We start from the raw sequence: 20,514 nt of genomic DNA, 5'->3' as shown, positions 1-20,514 counted from the left end.
CTTCTACTAAATAAATTGTCCACAAGGCGGCAGCAGAGCTCCATATCATTTTGTTTAACCATTGTCAAGTCAGTTTATAAAACGATTTCACAATCAAATGTTGCACACCTTATAATATTGTCAATTTATTAGGGAATCAGAAGCATGTAAAATTTACCAAAACATGAAAAACTATCAATAAAAAAAAGAAGCACTGATAAAACTAAAACTACTTTCATACAAATGTACTGACATTGGCACCAGATTAGGACAATTTGCTTACACTTGATGAATCATTTTGTGCTTATTTTGTGAGTTTCGACCTGAGTTTTAACCAACCTAGTGGGTTTGACATTCTAAGTTGTGTTGCGTGTCTAGAGTTAAATGTGCCTGCTGCATACACTGTTGTCTCAGTTCCACTTTTTGTCCCTAAAAGTGAAGGGGTGTACTGTTTGTATTCTGGATCTTAATGAAGGTTAGAATCTAAATAGATAATGACTGTTTATCATGATAACAACTCTTTGAATAGAAAGCCGTTTGAGCATTTATTCCATTTTCGACTCAAGACTGTGTGTGTGTGTGTTGTATATATATATATATATATATATATATATATATATATATATATATATATATATATATATATATATATATATATATATATATATATATATATATATATATATATATATATATATATTATATATGTTTAAATATAGCACAATGAGGGGGCTAGAAGTGCTTAATCCAAGGGCTGCACAATTATCTAGATACCTACAGTATACACTATGTCAAATCGAGCACTTTGTCACCCTACCACCAGGGGGCAAACGCAAGGTTAAGACTTCATTAAGCCTAAGAAATAGCAAGCGAGCAAATCCAGCAGCAAAGGCTGAAAAAGACTATTTTTAGCTAAATACCATAAACCAGTGGTCCCCAACCACCGGTCCACAGACCGGTACTGGTAATTTGCGTACATTTTTGTACATTTTGAGTTACAGTACAGTTTTGAGGACGAAAATTCCTTTTGCCATAGTTGCTTGCTAAAATCTAAACTTGCTAGCCATATCTCGACTCAACTTAGCTGTTTTATTTCACTTAAAAAATGCAGAAAGTCAAATGTGACACTTAACAGCATTGCACCAACTACTAGCAAAAAAGGCTTATTCAATGTCAGATTTTTTATTTTTTTTTTGCCTTGCTTATCAGTGGTTGGTATCGACATCTTTTACAAGTACTTGATACATTTAAATAAGAGAGGTATCAGTATTGGTGCTTTGTTACTGCATTAGTTGTTAAATGATTGAGCTGGATCGAATAAATGCTCAAACAGATTTTTATTTTTGGATTGGCGTGAGTGAAGAATATGAGTCACGTGAGTGGCGGTAAAGATCGAGTGCTAACCGGGCTGCACTTTGCCCTGGATGGTGAAGAAGGAGGCTGAGTGAGATGAGGAGAGGAAGGAGAAGGACGAATATGTCCATCTTCTTTTTCCACGCTTGAGTAATAAGAACTGGAGGGCCGACCTTTGGCGGAATGCTGAGCAGATTGCTGGCGCGTGGGGGCGGAGTACCCCCCAGGTGCGGAGTGACGACTAGATGTCTGGTGTCGCCCAGGCGAGGGGTGCAGGAACGGCGAGGAGTGGCGCCCGGAGAGGGGCTCACGGTAACTGTGCCGATGCTCCTTGGAGCTTTTGGGAGATTTGGGCACCTTGGATGCACTCTTAGGAGATTTGGTTGTGTGATAGGGGGCGGAGCAATGGGAGTTGGCGGCTGCCGGGTCTCCATTGTTTGCGACTTTGTAGAGGAAAACATCGTACTGAAGGGGAGAGCTCTTCTCTTGGCGTAGCTTGGCATCTTTTGGGAGGAGAACTTCCAGACCAATTGTGACTCCGTCCTGGTGTAGAAATATGGCAAGTAGAGAAGGATGCAGAAATGCAGGAACGCTCATTGGGAGGGATGCCAAGCTATGCAGATCTACACACTCTGAAAACTGCATCATTGGGTCAAAATAATAAACCCCTCCCTCTATCTATTGGGTCAAAATAATAAACCCCTCCCTCTATCTATCTGTCTGTCTGTCTGTCTGTCTGTCTGTCTATCTATCTATATTTATAGTATTGATTTATATTATCTGATTTTGTACCCCACACCAATAACTGAACCCTAGTTCATTTAAGTCAATTTGAAATAATGGTGTTGAACTGTTTCAAGGCATGGAATTTAAAACATTTTGAAAAATATGATTAAAAATATAACATAATTGTCAGTGGCAGGTTTTCTAAGTATAACACGCTTTAAGTTGATAAAAAAAAAACAAAAATCCAAAGTTTTTTAACATGACAAACATTTAAAGATTATAATATATATATATAGAATATTTTAAAATAATTAGATAAGCTTTGTTTTCTTAATAAAAAAAAAATGCTTAGCATAGTAGCATTTTTAATTGATCTTAGCATGTTTCATAAATGCAAGATTTACGAATACATTTATCTGTGTTTTGCCTTCACGTAAAACATTTTGGACATCCATGTTTTAGCGCCTATTTTACATCTATTTGAATACTATGCATTTTTTTTTTTATTTATTATTTTTGCCATCCTCTATTGCACTTTGTTGCTAAAGCAGATTTTTTTCACCTTTTTGTATTGGATCCCATTGGAATGTACATGTGTCCCGAATGTATTGGCTTCATCCTCTATTTTTCAAGGTCCCCCGGATTTGGAATAAGCAAGTGGCTATCCATGGTGCTGAATCGGCACTTTGTGTGTTTCTGTGCGTGCATGCGCGTGCGAGCAGCCTACAGTAGCACAAAAGCGGGGTCAGTGGAGCGTTTGGTTATTATTAGCGAGGGAGCAGCTGGGCGGCCGTTAGCTTCGTGAGCAGACATGCAGACAAAGAGAGACACCGCAGGGGAAATAGAGCAAAACACAGGGACAAGTTGGATAAAATGAAAAAAGGTTTATTTCCCACAACTGTTAACTAGAATCCTCCATGTATAGCCAAAAAAGTACAAAAGAACCTCAAGTACATAAAAGTATTAGAAATCACATTGAAAACCAAGACACAGCGTGTTTAATATATCGAGAGATTCCATTATCGACTCAAGCAAATACTTTGACGTCATGTGATCTAAACACTTATTAGCAATGCCAAACATGAAGACTTGCAAGCACAGATCCACTTAATTTCCACATTTTTCGTGACTTTTGCAATAATTTTCAGACACTTCACTTTGATTAACACCGATGCATGCGTGCGGAAAGGGGACAGTTAGGCGAGGCGGGGAGGACGGAATTTGGGGGAACGATGGACGAGGTCATTGGCCAAAGACCAAGGCAGGGGCGTCAGAAGCGAGGCAAGGTCAGTCATTAGTTCAAAGTGGACAGAGGGAAGAAATGAGACGGGCCACTATGTAATCAATGTCGACGTTGGAGCCTTGTAAACATGTATCCTTCAACTCTGTGTGTGCGTTCTTTGACATAGGAGGGCTCGATTAATACTGTAGAGGATACACAGTGTGCTCTTTGCAAGGTGTAAACAATTAACTCACTGCTGTATGTGCTCTCGGGTGCTTCGGATTGATGCATTTATACCAAGTTGTTGTGGAGCATGTTTACCTCGGTGTTGTCATCGGTGTTGTTGGGGCTGCGGCTGTGGTCGTGGACCACAGAGTTTGGCCGGTTGTTCTCGTGTTTGGGGGAATGAGAGTTGAGGATGTTCATAGCGCCCTCCTCCTTGGCTGGGGGGGACTTGGCGGGGTCCTCCTGCTTCTGGGGGTCATCCTGTTGGGAAGTTCACTTGGTTTTTAGCACAACTCAAAACAGAAAGGGAACTGATGAGGACCTGTTGTGCAGGCGTGATGGAAACACATTTCGATGACAGGAAATGTTTATATTCCATTTTCATTTCCTAGTATGTTTTGCATACAGTATATATAAAAAGTCTGAACACCCCTGTTCAAATTCCATTTGTTTTTCTTGTATGTCAAGCAATACGACCCAGACTAATTATTTATTGCCCTGCGCACCTTAATTGAGAGGGAAAAAGAAACTGGGAAATAAAACTAAACTTATAATAACGTTGTAGCACACTCTCATATAAGATAGGATAAGATACAGTATGTGGTCATGTTCACAATCAACCAGTCATTTTCAAGCAAATGTTAAATGGAAATAGGCTTTCCATGCCTTTTTTTTCCTTTGTACAGCTTACTGGTATGGCCAAACAAGTTTCATTTTGTTTTTGCTTTCCCTCTCCATTCATTCTGGGTGATTACGATTTTAACTGATGTTACAAACCCAACAAATGTTTATCTAATTGAATATGAACCCTGTAATGTCAAACGTAAACTTAACATTTATAGCTTGGGCAAAACATAGCTAATGCTGAAATGCTACATTAAAGTAGTTAGTAAAAACCAATCGGGCATTCTGCCATTTGATCAAAACTTCGATTTCACAATTTTGCTTCTTGTGGTTGGCGTCATCTTTTTGTCTAAAAGATTTTTGGTGTTTGAACAGGGATATGTAGAATATTTTTATATGTACTATGTGCACTATATAGTATATTTGCATCTGTCTAATTAAAATACTCAATGTTAAACTGATAATAATGCATGTGCATCAGGTACATCTGCACAAGCTAATGAGATCCAATGTAATAAATCTGTCTTTACGCAGTGCAATACAAAATTTTTGCATTAGTCCAAAATCATTTTGTCAGTTAGGTTGTAGTGGTACAGTAGTTATTGGGTTGCTTTACACCCACGGGTCTATCCATGTAATTAAAAGTAAATAGGTTCATAAATTCAACAAATTTGATTTTAGAAAAAAAAAAGACTGCTAACAAAAACTGAGCGTTATTGTTTCTGCAAGTAGGTCATTGTGTCATTTTTTTTAGGACTCACCTGTTAGAAAAACCAGAAAAAAACATAATTATCTTTAAAAGAGCTCAAACACGAACTAGCTAATCATGTTTGAACATGAAAACAAAAAATCAAATCAGACCTGTGGCATTTAAACTAGTGCAGTGAAGCTCATGTGTCTGCAGGGGCTTTTTAGCCTCTCAACCTGACATTTAGAGGAACTGAGAACTTAGTATTAAACTGCTCTGAAATGCCAGCCAGGCACAAATTGTTCACATTATTTAGCCCAAGCAATTATGCGTAGTACATTTAGAATTCACTATATAAGCCCCAATACGGTTATTCCCTTTAATCGTAACCTCATTAACTCTGTGTTTTTGTGACAAGTTACAACTGAATGGAAATTAGCGTGCATCTGCATGTGTCAGCTCGTTTAGTTCGTTCATTGATCGCCGTGTCACAGACAGCTGAAGGTCACAGTCGCAGCAGGCGCTAAGTGGGCCACCATCGATTGGTCACGCAGGCCGCGGCCGGACACTACTTTTTAAATGTCCTCTCCCATCACGCATTATCACACCCGCAAGGTTTAAGCAAAGTGAACCCCCGTATTGTGAACCTAAACTAAAAGACCATTGAGGAGTCCATTCAAATCAGGAAGTAAATACACAGGGAACCCATGAACAGCTAAACATATGCACTGATACATAATTACTAATGATGATTACATAACTATTAAGTTACATCAAATTAATGGCCTTGATTTAACATAAATTTTTAAAAAAGTTTTATTTTCATGACATTCCTTGGGCCAAAAATGTCAATTCATATTCATTATATTTTCATTGTTGTGTGAGAGGTGACTCGGATGAATAACAAAATATCAGTGGTCCTGAAGTGCAAATCACAAGAACAAATAACTAAACAAACAATAGAAGAAGGTAATTGCTAACAAAAAATAAGAATACATTGCAAAAGATGAAACACAAATGCAAATGAAAAATCACAAACAAACAAAAAAAGGAATATCACCACATAGAAAATAAATACATTACCAAAGACGAAGCACAACAACAAATCAATATTCACAAAAAAAAAACTAATAATGGAAGCAAAATAATCGGAATTTAATCACAACCAAAAAAGAAACACACTATAATTTTTGGTTTGCGTTTGTATTTTGTCTTGTGTAATGTGTTCATTTTGTTTGTGATTTACTTTTGTTTTTTGTTTTTTTTGTGTGATTTTTAATTTACCAAGTTTTACTTTTTGTAGTGTATTTTTGTTTGTGATTAATTTTATTTTTGTTTTTTTTTAATTTTGTTTTATGTGTTTTTCCACATGTTGTTTAGTTGTTTTTTTTATGATGGTCGATTTGCTTTTGTTTTCATATTTTGTGTTCACTGTGTTTTTGTTTACTGTTTAAGATTAATTTTCCTTTTTTTTGTTTTTGTTTGTGATTTTTGCGTTTTGTGTTTCATCTTTTGTAATGTATTTTTTGCTTTCATGTGTCATTTGCACTTCAGGGCCACCATACAAAAATGTAGATCTGAATTGAAGTTTAAACTGTGTAATCATAATTTATTTCGTACTCTATACTGTATAAGTTTTGATTTCTTTTTTTTTTTAAATGCAAAGTCAACCCCATTTTTCTTTATTTTTACTATAATATGTTCTCCAGTCTGTCCACTGTATTAGGATTGATATTGTGTTTGTGGAATATGAATAACGCAGCAAAATTCATTTGTTTTCATTCATCTCAGGGAGCAGCTATTTTGTCACTTTTTGACTGAAAATGACATCACAGCCGTGCAGGCCTCAGGTAATGACCAATCAGGGCTCAGCTTGTGTGTCACATGTCTAAACTTCTAAAAGAGGGAAGCTATGATTGGTCATTACTTGAGCAACTGTGATGTTATTTTCAGATGACAGCAAGTTACAAAATGGCCGCTCCTTTGAGTGGATAAAATCTCCGAGTTGTCAAACACAATATTGATCAGATTACAATGTTAAGACGAGTGGAGAAATATGGACAGGTTATGGTAAAAAAAAAAAAAATAAATACATGTGGTGATCTATGTCCATATATTTCCACTTTTCCAGTTGACGTGATCGTTCCAATACTGAATGCAGCTGGGAGGTGCAATACATGCACTAGCCATAGCAGGGAAATTTGTAAAACAAAACAGCTTGGAAACCGCAAAGCATTGGGGGGGAAGCAGATGAGGGACCTTGCAGTGTAGTATTTGTGCTGAAAAATTGATTGCAGCGAGCCTAGCAGCGGGTGATTAATCTTTCCACGATTCAGGAGAATATTAAAGGAGCTAGTTTCTCCGGCAACAACAAGATCGATGCCAGATATTGTTGCGGGCTGGAAGGTTTGCAAGGAGTGTCAGAATGTGCCATTTAATAGCTGGGTAAGTCAAAGCGAAGCGGGGTGGGGCGGGATATTGCAAGTTGCAACCAATGCGGATGTTCCGCTCCGCTTACCTGGTAGTGGTTAAAAGAGTTTCTGGGTTTAAATTCCCAGGTAAAGGTGGTTGATGATGGCCTCTGAGGGAATTAGTGAGTGTAGAAATCCATAAAGATACATCCATACATAGGTTCATATACCTAAACCTAGTATTTGTGTGCCTATAGATATACACCAGGGGTCGGCAACCTTTAACATGCAAAGAGCCATTTTGACCCGGTTTCCACGGATAAGACAACACTGGGAGCAAACAACATTTTATTACATGTGAAATCGATATATGTGTGTATATATATACTGTATATATCTCAGATGTATTCTTAAAATAATTATGGTAATGGGGCAAGTGGGAAGGTGGAAGCAGACTGAATCAGTTGTTAGCAGCCAGAGGAGTTGTTTACAGCATCTTTTGCTAGCCAAGGTTTTAACACATTATTTTCATTAAAAGAAGCAAGCAGACTGAACCAAAGTCTGAATCCATCCATGTTCGCAAACGGGCATTTAGATTAGATTTATTATGTGTTAATAATTCTTCAAGCGCTCCAGTTTGTCTCGTTTACTTACCTGTGTTATTGGATTTTGAAATAGCTACTTTTAATCTGGAAGGCTGCTCTGTATTTCCTGTTTACGGTCTCTGTTCATCATAGAGCTTTTAGTGGTCTATGTGGTTACCAGGGTTGCTGACTGACCCAACGTTTGAGTTTATCCTTGTTCACACGCAGGGCCATAAGATGACATTAATTCTGTGTTAAGAATTCCTCAAGCGTTTTAGTTTTTAAAGTTCAGTTATATATCACTTTGAAAATGTGTGCTTTTAATCTGGAATCCTGGACTATTTTTTCGTTTCCTGTTTTTACCTTCCCAAAACTGATTGGCTGTCTCGCTTCACGTTTCGTGTCCTATAGATGTCACCTTATCACTCAATCAAACAAACTCCATTCAAATGTGTCACTTGTTACGCCGTCCAAGTTGTCATTTGCCCAAACCACGGTGAGCCGCAACATGAGGCTGAAAGAGCCACATGCGGCTCCGGAGCCGCAGGTTGCAGACCCCTGATATAGACATATTTATATATACATTTTTGCATTATCTATGAGCTATATTTAGCAGGTAGTACGCTGCGTGCATTATTGGCAAGGCTTTGCTAAGGATATCAGCAAGCAGGCATAGACACCAAGCAAGCACATAGGATATAACATCATGAATCATGAGGTCAGTAGAAAGAGTTATATGGGGGTAGGGCAAGAGAAGTCAAACATAGTGACAAACCAAAGGCGAAAGGCTGGAGAGTAAACATGAGGAAAGGTGGCGCATACCTGACAGATAATGTTGTCATAGTACGCCAAGTTGTGAGTGTGAGCTTGGGGCGCGGGCGGAGGAGAGTCGCACAGTTTCCTTACGTTTGGCTGCGAGCCGTCAGCTGTGGTCGAAACCGATAGGCCGTCCGTCTGTGGCTCCGTGCTCTGCGGACGGTACTTACTGAGGGGGAAACCAGAGATGATTATTTTATCAAGTGGTGAAATGGGGAGTCCAGTCAAACATTTATTTCATTAAGTTTAATGCGGCCTCACTAGTTTCAGCACAATATTCTGATTGATATTGTTTTTGCGGAATGTGAATTAGGTGCAAAATTCCCCCGTTTTTCTTCATCTCGGAAGGCGGTTGTTTTGTCACTATCCTAAAACGACATCACAGTTGCTCAGTGCTCAAGGAACGACCAATCACGATTCACCTATTTGCTTAGGTTGTCTGTGTGACATTTGTGATCGTGTGTTACCTTAGCCTTGAACAACTGTCATGTCATTTTTAATCAAAAGCAAAGGGTAAAATGGCCGCTCCTGGCTGTATTTTGCTTTGTAATTTATCTTTGCTAAATGCAACATTATTCTGATCACTGTGTTTAGACTAGTACAGCCACATATTATTGGTCAGAAAATTTCAACTTGAATTTCTTTTTGTAAGTGATATTTAAATATACCTGTTATACCGACACCTAAAATTTGCATTTAAAAAATGTACAATACTGTACCATATTGATTTAAAAATACATAATAAATTGGTGGGGAACTGCATGACATCAACGTGAGAGGGCGTTTTATTTTTTTTAAGAATAAATCCAAACTAAAACTATAGTAAAAGTAAAGTTAATTTGTAAAGACATTTATTGATTGTGTAATTATGAATTAATCACTAATGTTGTGGCCAATCCAGTAGTGGACATTAACACTTTATTTGTTTTCAGTTATATGTAAATGACCAGCGCTTACTACTAGATACACTTTTTTTTCCCTTTTAAATAAACCTTTATAACTTGTATAGCACTATACTTGTTGAGGGCCAAAATCAGTATCGGTCAACGTCTCAAGTATCAATACTTTAAAATCAGAATAGAATAGAATGCCTTTATTGTCATTGTATAGAGATTGTAGATTGTAAAGAATTATTGTCACATGTATAGCAGGAATAGGATGAAATTGTGCTTCAACTGGTACATATCAAATAAATATGAACAATAAACACAGTGAGAATCATATTAGTCTTAATTACCCATCCCTAATTCTTTTTTACTTTAGCGTTTTATTTTTCCTTAAGTAAAGGTCATGAACCTGTTTTTTATTTCTTCTTTTGAATTAAATACAGTGTGAGCCCATTTGCTAACTCTGGGCTAGTCAGTGTCATGAGAAATGTAAATAATTGAAGCAATGCTGAAACAATTTCACAAACCAACGTAAAACAGCAATTGGCTTTTATATATAACTTCTGAAAATTGTTAACCTATTAGCATATTTTGCCCTAGTCATTCTTAGCGGTCTCGATGTCAATGCGCTTGCCAGCCTTAGTTTCCCCTTTATGTGTCGATTATCGGTCTTCCAGGTAGTTATGACAACAGAGAAGTTCAATAGGTTGCATTTTTTAAATTGTTTTTCGAAAACGTTCAGAAACATTCCGGCTAACAAAATTTAAATCACCTGCGTTTGCGAAGCCGCTTGTTTTCACTCTTGAGGCGATGCAGCCTCTTAGCAAAGAACACCACGATCATGAAGAAAAGGAGGAGCGCGAGGGAAGCCACGCCCACCACCACACTCATCACCTGGAACTCTGTGATGGCCCAATCGCAGCGAGTGCCTTTGTTCCAGATATAGTCCTGCACATTGCATCTGCGTGCACCAGAAAAAATGCAATAATAACATTAGGGTTCTGTGACACGATATTGGACAATAGTGACCAGTGAGTTGCTTAGTTTGGTTTACGTGTGTAGCAACAGTATTCAACATATTTTTAGCATGAGGCTGATGCTGTCCTAAGGTCTATCTGCCAAAGCTGGGATTCTCCCTGCAGCCTGACCTTTAATGAGCTCAAAGGATCAGTGAATGTGTATGTGCATTTGCATACAGTTTGTGCCTGCAACAGATTCGTCGTGGGTTTGCAAACACACTCACCAGTGCATATAAAGTGACATTATGCATTTTTTGTGGGAAAATATAAAACAGCTTCGAGGTGTCTTAACAACATGTCTGCGATGTGCCTCGTCAAAATATGGGGTGCTGCTCATTAGGTCTTTTTCAGTCTTGTGTTTTGATGCTCATGAATTTAGTCGCGTGTGAAAAATAGTCTTATGTAAAACAAAATGAAAAAAACAAGCATTTGATAGTAGTCTTACTTTTAGGGATATGCTCTTTATCACTAAGGTGCTGAATCACACACATCAGTTGAAGTGCAGATTTGTGCATGTGGCGCATGCAGCAGGCCCATCACAAAACAGATAACATTTGATGATGCAATCTGGCAAATTTTGGAACAGCTTATTCATGAATTAAGCCACTTGTTTTTAGCCAACTCAGGGGGCGGCCATTTTGCAACTTACTGTTGACTGAAAATTCCATTACTGTTTCATGAGTTTGGTCACGTGACATTAGCAAGCTGAGCTGTGATTGGTCATTGCGAGATATATATATATATATATATATATATATATATATATATATATATATATATATATATATATATATATATATATATATATATATATATATATATATATATATATATATATATATATATATATCTATCGCAATGACCAATCACAGCTCAGCTTGCTAATATATATATATATATATATATATATATATATATATATATATATATATATATATATATATCATGTTAACTAATGGGGCTACACAGAACCTGTTGTCAAGATGTTTTGAGGGTTTCATTTCCGTTATAATAATCCATAATATTATTTTGTTTGACTTTTGTTTTCTTTTAGTTTTAAATAGTTTTAAAATATCTGAAAGTACTGCATCATAAGCCTAGTAAATATATTGTGTAATTACTTAGCAGACCCAGCAAAATGAGCAATCCTTTGCCTCCTGCAAGACAGCACAGATGGTGCCATCGAGACAGCGTTGAACGACCATGTGTTTTATTCCTTGCTCAAACCATATTGCCACCTCAGTGATACATTGTGTGCCTATGTCAGTGCCAGCTTTATATGTGCACACAGATTCTTTATAATGTTTCTTACTATCTTTAAAATGTATGCTTGTCCTTATTGGTGACCCCTGCTGATTTTCATGACACATTAATCCAGTCTTCAGTCAGTATGAGTATGATCTAATAGTGTCCTCAATCTTTTCTTTTGTTTTGGTGACCAGCCGTATTCTAAATCCTCATCCGGACTAAAAATTAAACTTGGGAAAATGTGAACAATAAACCCTCTTGTTTACAAACACCCCAATTTACCCTAATGCTGCTAATATTGCATACTGCTTACTTTTGTTGTTGTTTTCCATTGATCAAGTATGGCTCCTTGTTTTAAAAGTACTATGCAGTAAAAAATATACTGTATGTATACAGTGTGTGTTTGTGTATATATATATATATATATATATATATATATATATATATATTCTTTGTGTATGTATGGAATTGTAGTGTCAACTTAAGAGTTTTATTTTAGCAAGTAACAAGTAAAAAAAAATAACAGATCCATTTGAGGGAGCCTTTCTTTTCAAATGGACAGATGGAAGGGTTTGGTTAGGGTTAAAAACACATTTGTGGGCATATTAATGTGCAAGATGGAATCCCAATTTGAATGATGTTGTGTTTGGCAACTCAAGCAAGATGGAAATGTGACAATTCCGTGTGAAAATAACGTATTTGTGTCTATTACCTGCAGAAAGCTCCCACTCCTGCCACCACCGTGCAGACCCCTTCATTGAAGCAGAAATTGGGGTCAACGTCACACTGAGATACACACATCCCCGGCCCCGAGCGCACAAAGCCCAGCCGGCACCCGTCGCTCCCCATGGCTCCCCCCAAACTCAAGTCGTCATTATTGTCAGGCTCCGGCTTGGGCTGGGCAGGTGAGGGAGGCTTGTTTTCCGCAGCGGGCTTGGCAGTCACGGGACGAGCGGGAGCACCAGCCAAGAGGGGATTCTCATCCTCCATGTCGGCCGGGGGCGAAGGGGAGGGTTCGGGCTCTTGGGTGGGGGCCGATGCCGAGAGGTCGTCGTCTGGGGACAGGTAGTCGTAAAAGTCCGTGAGCGTCCAAGCTGTGGGGTTGCCTCCTTTTTGCTTCTGGGCTTTTGGGAGTTTGGCCCCCTTATGATCAATATCGGATGGTATAATCTCCGGCGCCGGACTGTGGAACTCCACGGCGATGATGTCATCAGACAAGGGGTTCCCGGGCTGATCCGGCCCTGCTCCTCCGGCGGTGAGCTCCTCTCCCGCTGGATCCGAGTCCAGATGGATGCGCTTATGGGAGTGGTGATGTTTGGGAAAAATGGGGATCCCCGCTTCTAACAGGTGGTCGCGCTCTGCTGAGTCGTCGCTTAGCCCCATCCTGGTATTTAAGGCTTCCCGGTTGATGGATGAGTGGTTACGGTGATGATGACGCCTGGCCATCGAATGCCTCCCTATCAGTTCAAACCAAATGAAAACTTAGGCAGTTGTTTATTCATAAAAGCTATCTATCTGGTCATGCAGTTTGAAAAGTTGAGACATTTCAACGTTGGAAAGGTTGCATGGGAATAAACCAGTAATTTAGTAAATGGAAGCTTCTCAATAGGCAACATAAAGATGCAGTAACACCATCTAATTCAGTAATTTGGGCCAAATTGTAGACTAAGACTCAAGTAAACAACCCTATGAAGGAATATTAATGGATTTCTTTGGTAAATGGAAAAATATTATATTAGTATTTATTTATTTATTTTTATCAAGGAGGCAGTCAAAAGTACAAATTCAAAATGAAGACACTCACAAGAAGCATGGAGATGACACCAATACTGAAGTGAGCACGAGGTGAATGGCCAAATCTTTTTTGTAGCTCAAGCGGCCTCTATTTTCTGTGGATGTTTACTTTAGATGAAGCAAAATTTGATCTTTTTTGTATTCCACAGGCTGGGACTTTGGTTTTTAACACAAGACCTCCCATATATGGAGGAGCGTGGCCATTGAGGATTTGGTAAGTTGCTTTTAAATATTTATCAAGTAACAGCCCAGTTTGTCCCTATCTTTGCTCTCTGGTTGACCAGCAACCGGTCTAGTGTTGTCTGTATTTTTGTCTGAAATCAGATGGACTCTCTTTCTCCTTAAATCCATGTATCCATTTTTTTTTCTTTCTGAAAATATGTTTGTTAAATGAATTTATTAATATTCGAGAGGTTTGCCTCAAGGCTTCCCCGGGCTAAATGTCTGTTGGGAATCATACATACAAGTTCCTGTATATTATTCTAGTAAATCACATTAATATAAACGCAGTTTAATCTGAAATGATGTGAAAGCAGATTCTTTGGAAAAAAAAAAGGTTGACCATGCAAATAAATCCATGTAGTTTAAAAGTTCAAAGGTCAAGCAGTTTGCTGTAAACGACAGCCAAACACAAGTTCAAGACTGCAATGTAATCAAAGTGTGACGGCGTAGGATTAGACATACTGAATGACTCTGCTCTGGTGACCAAGACTGGGTGAGGATTACATAGATTAGGATTTAGAACCATAGGTTGGAGGCTCCTTGTTTGGACAGGGTACAGAGGCAGGCAAATAGACGCTTATTAGGTACACAAGTAGTGTGGGCGTGTGTTTATATACGCATATATACTGTATTTATATATATGATCATAACTATAATAAACTAACATAATTATAACAATGACAAAAGTCAGTTTCATTTTACATGTATTTTAACCAAATATATATATATATATATATATATATATATATATATATATATATATATATATATATATATATATATATATATATATATATATATATATATATATATATATATATATATATATAAAATGATTCTCCATGATCTGTTTTTTTTCTGTCATATTATATCCATTTGGTTCGCTCCTTCCAGTGTTTTTGGCCAATTAGAATTCAGCTAACTTGTGTCGCCAGGGTGTTTAAAATCTGCCTGCAAATAGAACCATTTGAGGGCATTCCAAAGACATTAACGGACCCATATAGTTAATAGACAGTTGCTATAGCCAATCGAGTCATAAAGTGGTCATCTAGAAGCCTCACTTTGAACGTGACCTGATTGGATGCTCACTGTAGGGAGGCGGTGCTGTGTTGATCAACCATGTTTAATGTTGAAAGTCATCAAACAAATGTATTAAAAAAAAAAACATCTTACTCAGCCAAGCTAACTGTGTTGCTTGGTTGAGCTGCACTGCGGACATTCAGCAGAACATTCAAATCGACTCGCTTTGTTAACCCACAGTGGAGAAGGGCAAAACGAAAATTGGGCAGGTGCTACTTTCAGCGTTGGCATTCATGTCAATAGAACAGGATGTATTGTTGGAAATGAAATGCACAGACAAACCCTACAAGCAAGTCATTGAAGTTTCTCTGAGGAAAAAACAATGGATTTTGTATTGAAATAAGTGGGGGGGACAACCGTTTTGTTGAGTCAAGCATTTCATTCATTTATTTTTTCATTTTTTAAATGTTTTAGTAATTTCATTTTATTCATATTCAGTTAGTGGTAAAGAAATAAAATGATGTTCTGATATTAAACTCCGATTTGTAATTTAGCGTACAATCTTGTTCAAGCTTGCCTGCACTTGGTGGACTTCATCAAACTGTGGACAAATAATTTTAAATTATTATGAATTATTTTATATTTTGGCAGTATCGCGTATAATGATAAGTTTCAATTGGTTTATTGATGTTTAAATATATATATATATATATATATATATATATATATATATATATATATATATATATATATATATATATATATATATATATATATATATATATATATGTAGATAGATAGATAGATAGATAGATAGATAGATAGATAGATAGATAGATAGATAGATAGATAGATAGAGTGCCAACCCATTGACAATGAGCATTCATGGCAATGAATGCGTTAGGGGGAACTCAACTGGTGATACCGTTCCCAGTTGATTGAATTTCAAGGGGACACTTCTCCACAATCTCCTGCACATTACCAGGCGAACTCAATTGAGCAGCTAAACGTCTGTCCGTCTAACGGTCCGTCCGCATCTACTTGAGATTGCGGCTCATTGTCGGGCACGCCATTCAGCGTTGACGTTAAAACCATCCGAACGTGCCCGAAGGCACGAAACCTTAGCGGTGGCCGAGGAAGCATGAGAGTCACACACGCACGCGCGCACACACAGCGCAGTTGCCATGGTGAGATGCAAAGAGGTGGCAGGTTGAAAGGAGGAGAGAAGAGAGGCTGCGGTAGAGGAAACAGAGAATCTAGTGTTTGCCTGGTGCTGCTCTTGTTTTTTAATCAATCAGCCAGCCTCGCACTCAGTGATGTCTGCCAACTTCAGCACTGGGAAAAAAATACATCAAAAAGGTGGAATGGAAGTCTTTGAGAAAGTCTCTGACAAACATGTTCCAGCGAAACCAGTTACGACGGACTCAAACTATTCTTTTGAAGGTGGTATTTGCCAATCTTGTCTCCGCTGAGGCTCTAACGTGGCATCCTGTTAGCAGCTGGCAGTCTCAGCCATTTACAAGAGCTAAATGGAACATGGGCAGATTACAAGAGCAAGAGGAGCAAATTGAATGTACAAGTTCCCCCCCCCGCTTCGCAATTGAATTTCTTCCTTTGAAAAAAGTGTGATTTGTGCCTTTACTGCCACTCGTCTTCACCTTCTCTTGTCACCATGGTAACGGGTTTGACTGGAGGTGCCCGACGCCATGGCTTAGCCGGCAGGGCACGGTGTCAGCAGGTTGAGACGGGACCCAAGTGCGTGAAAGGACGGAGGCAAGATGTTCAGAAGTTTCAAAATACTTCAAGAACAAATTAATTTAATTATATAGAGGAAAAGCGCAACAGTGTCAACAGACTATTGGAATTGGTTGTCGATAGAAGCAAAATGAAGTGCGACCAATCATGTTGCTACGGTAATTACACACTTGCCTGAATCTTATCCCCCATGTGAGATAATAGAGTTTTGTTTTATAAATTAACAATTTATCATTTATTGATCCTTAATCCCTCCTATTCTCAATCAGTGGATATTTTAAATGGATATTACTAAAGGAATTTTGGCATATGACTTATCTGAGCCGTTTTCAGGGTTTAGTTTGGAGATTATATTGTAAATTAGCTGGAGACAGAAATAATATTTGATCCTGAATACATGGACTAAAAACCCAGTAGGGTTTTGGAGTCAATTAGTGGAGTTCAGAGTTCAAAGCAAACATGGAGAATCAGCACTGAACTGCACACAAATGGAATAAGATGCCAGCAAAACAGAAATTAGTGCCAAGAGTAAATGCTTTTTGATCCAGTTTAAAAACATTTTTCCCCCGTACCTATGAATAAGATCTTTTTGAGAAGTGGTTCTGAAATACGGGACATGAGATTTTAATGATATTTTGTCAAATCTTACGCAATCCTTTTTAATACCTTGAAGAGTACAGTACATTTTTCTTTCAAATTAAGAACAAATTAATTGGAACATGAAACAACTGGCTGTGACATTGGGACTCCTTTGCGAAACATTTGCATGTATTTTATGTTTTATAAAATGACGTGCAGGGCACTGTTTGAAGAATTTCTGAAAAGAAATTAGCTAAGAGAAGGTTGAGAGACACTTTTACAGCATACCCTCTTGTGCGGTATGTTTTTTGTCATTTTAGTGAGTAATATTTTGTTCCTCTAATTTGCATTTAAATGTTTTAGATTTATTATTGACATGTATATAAGAATAAACATTGATTATTTGTACTCAATAAATAATGTAGCTTTTTTGGACCATTTAAAGAAATCATTTTCCACATTACCTAATTGGCTATTGTTAATAGCAATAATTTCAAGCTTTTCCCATCCGTGACTGCTGTGGGAAGAAAAAAATAAGTCAGCAGCGGGAGATGATCTTTTTGCGACATTTTTTCCACATGCTTTGCGGGGACACGAAGGCAGATGGATCCCGCAGTGTGAATTCACACGCACAGAAGAAATAACAAGATGGTCGTCTGGATTGGCGCCATAAACGTCACCATTAAAGATGACTGTGTGTAAAAAAAATAAAATAAAAAAATAAATCACAAAGCGTGCTGGCTTCCCGGGTGAATTGACCTTAAGTGACCCCAATCATAATTGTTTCCATTAAAGGAGAATTCATGTCAATTTACATTTTTAGCCTCACATCATATTCCCCCATGAGCATTGTAGTATTAATATATACGGCGCCACACACTTTATGCGCTTTCATTGGTCAATACGCTGCAGGGTTAACATTCATGGAGCGCAATCAGGAAACAAAAAGGGTGGGGGTAGGGATGCTAAGGTGGGTGCTGGTGAACGTGAACCCCCGCGACCCTTGACGCGCACGAGCCGCCTGTTGCTGGGCAGCGGCCGCAAGCTAATTCCCCCCCTCCTTTTATTAACGCCTTCCTCCCCACTACTACGTCCGAATGCATGGATGTCTCGCATCCCATCCAAGTCTCATGAGACGCAAATGAGACCGCTCAGTTGCGTCCATGAAGGAATTCAAATCCTGCCCACTGCAGGTGCACCTTTTGTCTGAGGCACCATGAGGTAGAGACATCCATATAGGATGTGGATGACATCATCTTAAGCACCGTTTTCCATCAGTTTATTTAGAAGGAAATTGGACGTACATTTCAGCTAATAAAACCGCACGTTATCAGATGTCAAGTGCGCTTAAACGGATGCTTTTCTCAGTGCGGTCCAACTTGCCCCTTTTCCACGCAAGACACGCTGCAGGTGCAATGCAATTCATGGCACACACACAAAAGTGCCAGGGTGTGACCCGGTTCGTGGTCCTTACCGTGAGCGGACAGGGGGCTTAGAACCACGGAGATGGTGAGAAGGACCTGCCAGGTCCATAAGCGCCTGTCACCCAAGCTGCACGCCATGCCGGCCGTAGGAGACACGCAGGCTTCTTCCTCCGATGCTTAACTCTGCTCTGATCTTCGTCTTCGATAGTGGAGCGCAATACAATCGGTGTCATTCAACAGCTTTGGTTCGGGTCCATCGCGTGCAGAGTGACCGCTCCACTATTCCACATACGCACCTTTAGCGCGTCCGGCGTAGTGAATAGTGACGAGTAGTAGTAAATGCGCGCCGCCCGCGGATGGCTGCAGAATCGTCTTTTAATGAGCCGGTGGCTTCGGAGACGAGCGAGCCGGCGGTCCACTTCCGTGCGCGTGCGCGACGAAAATTGGTCCCTGCGCGGACTGCAAGATGCAAAAGCTTGTGCGTGTTAATCCTCTTACTGTTTTATTGTGCGAAAGGCACCAGACAATGGCATCTGCTCCTCGCTGACCCAAGTACAGGGACCTTGATTTGAGAAGGCAGTGGCCAATTACCTCCAGCAGATGGTGCTGTGGGTTCAATTTCTTTCAACCCCTGCCTTGAGTTGAGATTATGATTCCTTCGTTCTGGAAATGTATTTACAGCAGGGGTGTCCAAACCTTTTCCTTTGAGGGCCACACATGGAAATTTGCAAAAGTCACCTTCAAAGTTTTCAATTTAACTGATTACAGATTTTAAAAAATCGTTATTATACTGTATATATGTATTTATTTACTTTTGACTGCTACGTAATGCTTTATTTAAAAGGTGAGAAAGCAAATGCTTCCGAATTTTTCAAGATTTCGGGTACATGCCTCTACACTAATCCACTCTCAGAATCTAAAAAAAAATATCAAAAACTGTAGTAAGATGACCGTTTTTCATCCAATTACTTGACCATCATTGATCTGTTTTATTCACCGTGACAAAGAGTATAAAATGGAGGAAAGTCAGTATAAAGTCAGTAATTTTATCATTGAAAAATAATCCGAAGGTCGCAAATGGCCCCCGTGGCGTACTTTGGACACCCCTGACTTTCTATATGCCTTAAATTACTGTTCCTTGTAGTAAATCACTGGCACAAGGCTTAAACTGTGGCCATCAGAAAGCAAGGCAAGTAATCATACAATATACTCATCAGTACATTAGGATATTTAAAAATGATTTAGAACTAACTTAATTAACAAAAATATTATGGAGGCTTAAAGGGGAAGTGGACCATACACACACCTACGATGTTTTTCTTTTCAATATATGTTATCATGTTGTGTCCAGCTGCACTAGTTTAAACATGGTTTAGGGCGGCCATTTTGTCGCCTGCTGCCCGCATATGTATAATTCAACAAAATGGAGGTCTGCATGTGAGTGAAACAATATTGTTACTTGCTGAAAGGTTTTATAGCTTGTTGTTTGAATGTTAATAGGCATCATAAACATCTATGCTAATTTTTATCCGTGTACTCATAGTCTTTCGCATTAGTATTGAGCTAGCTGGACTGTATTTTGTCCAATCTTTTCACATCAAACGGACAGCATAAAAAGAAGACACCAGGGAGCTGAAATTTCACCGAGATGGTGACATGTCAAAGGTCAACATTGCACGACCAATTAGTTATCACATGACCAAAGAGTGTGTCATCTCTTGTCTAAAATACTGTGAGAATGATGTGGAAGAAACAAAAATAGTAATAACACTGCACAAGTGTTAGTCCAGTAAAGCCTGCCTAAAGAAAGTTCAGTTGTATTTAACTTTAATGCACGACACATGTGAATGTACTTTGTAATAGTTACGAATGGTTTGTTTAAAAAAAAAAAAACTGATTTTTACACTGCATTTAGTGCTTGGGAGTAACAGTAGAACA

The 20,514-nt window shown here is 38.6% G+C and overlaps 1 protein-coding gene across 4 annotated transcripts; it reads right to left on the bottom strand.

Annotated features, from left to right (window-relative positions):
• Positions 1–1,297: 1,297 nt before the first annotated feature.
• Positions 1,298–19,135, bottom strand: LOC148406484 (chondroitin sulfate proteoglycan 5-like). Of its 4 annotated transcripts, XM_088405253.1 has the most exons (7): positions 18,873–19,135; positions 18,627–18,775; positions 12,495–13,239; positions 10,288–10,476; positions 8,635–8,797; positions 3,602–3,766; positions 1,298–1,875 (listed from the first exon to the last, which is right to left on the bottom strand). In XM_088405253.1, exons 2-7 carry the CDS (start codon positions 18,712–18,714, stop codon positions 1,351–1,353), a joined length of 1,875 nt encoding a protein of 624 aa, XP_088261379.1. In that variant the 5' UTR covers positions 18,715–18,775; positions 18,873–19,135; the 3' UTR covers positions 1,298–1,350. The 4 variants fall into 4 exon arrangements, with proteins under 4 accessions (XP_088261379.1, XP_088261377.1, XP_088261381.1 ...); XM_088405251.1 differs by having other exon boundaries at positions 18,627–19,135; XM_088405255.1 differs by lacking the exon at positions 3,602–3,766 and adding an exon at positions 7,336–7,398 and having other exon boundaries at positions 8,719–8,797; positions 18,627–19,135.
• Positions 19,136–20,514: the final 1,379 nt, after the last annotated feature.

The sequence above is a fragment of the Hippichthys cyanospilos genome, chromosome 21 (genome assembly GCF_059441005.1).
Source record: "Hippichthys cyanospilos isolate Australia breed blue-spotted pipefish chromosome 21, RoL_Hcya_1.0, whole genome shotgun sequence".
In the NCBI taxonomy this organism is placed as follows: domain Eukaryota; kingdom Metazoa; phylum Chordata; class Actinopteri; order Syngnathiformes; family Syngnathidae; genus Hippichthys; species Hippichthys cyanospilos.
This window is presented reverse-complemented; position numbering and strand designations above follow the sequence as displayed.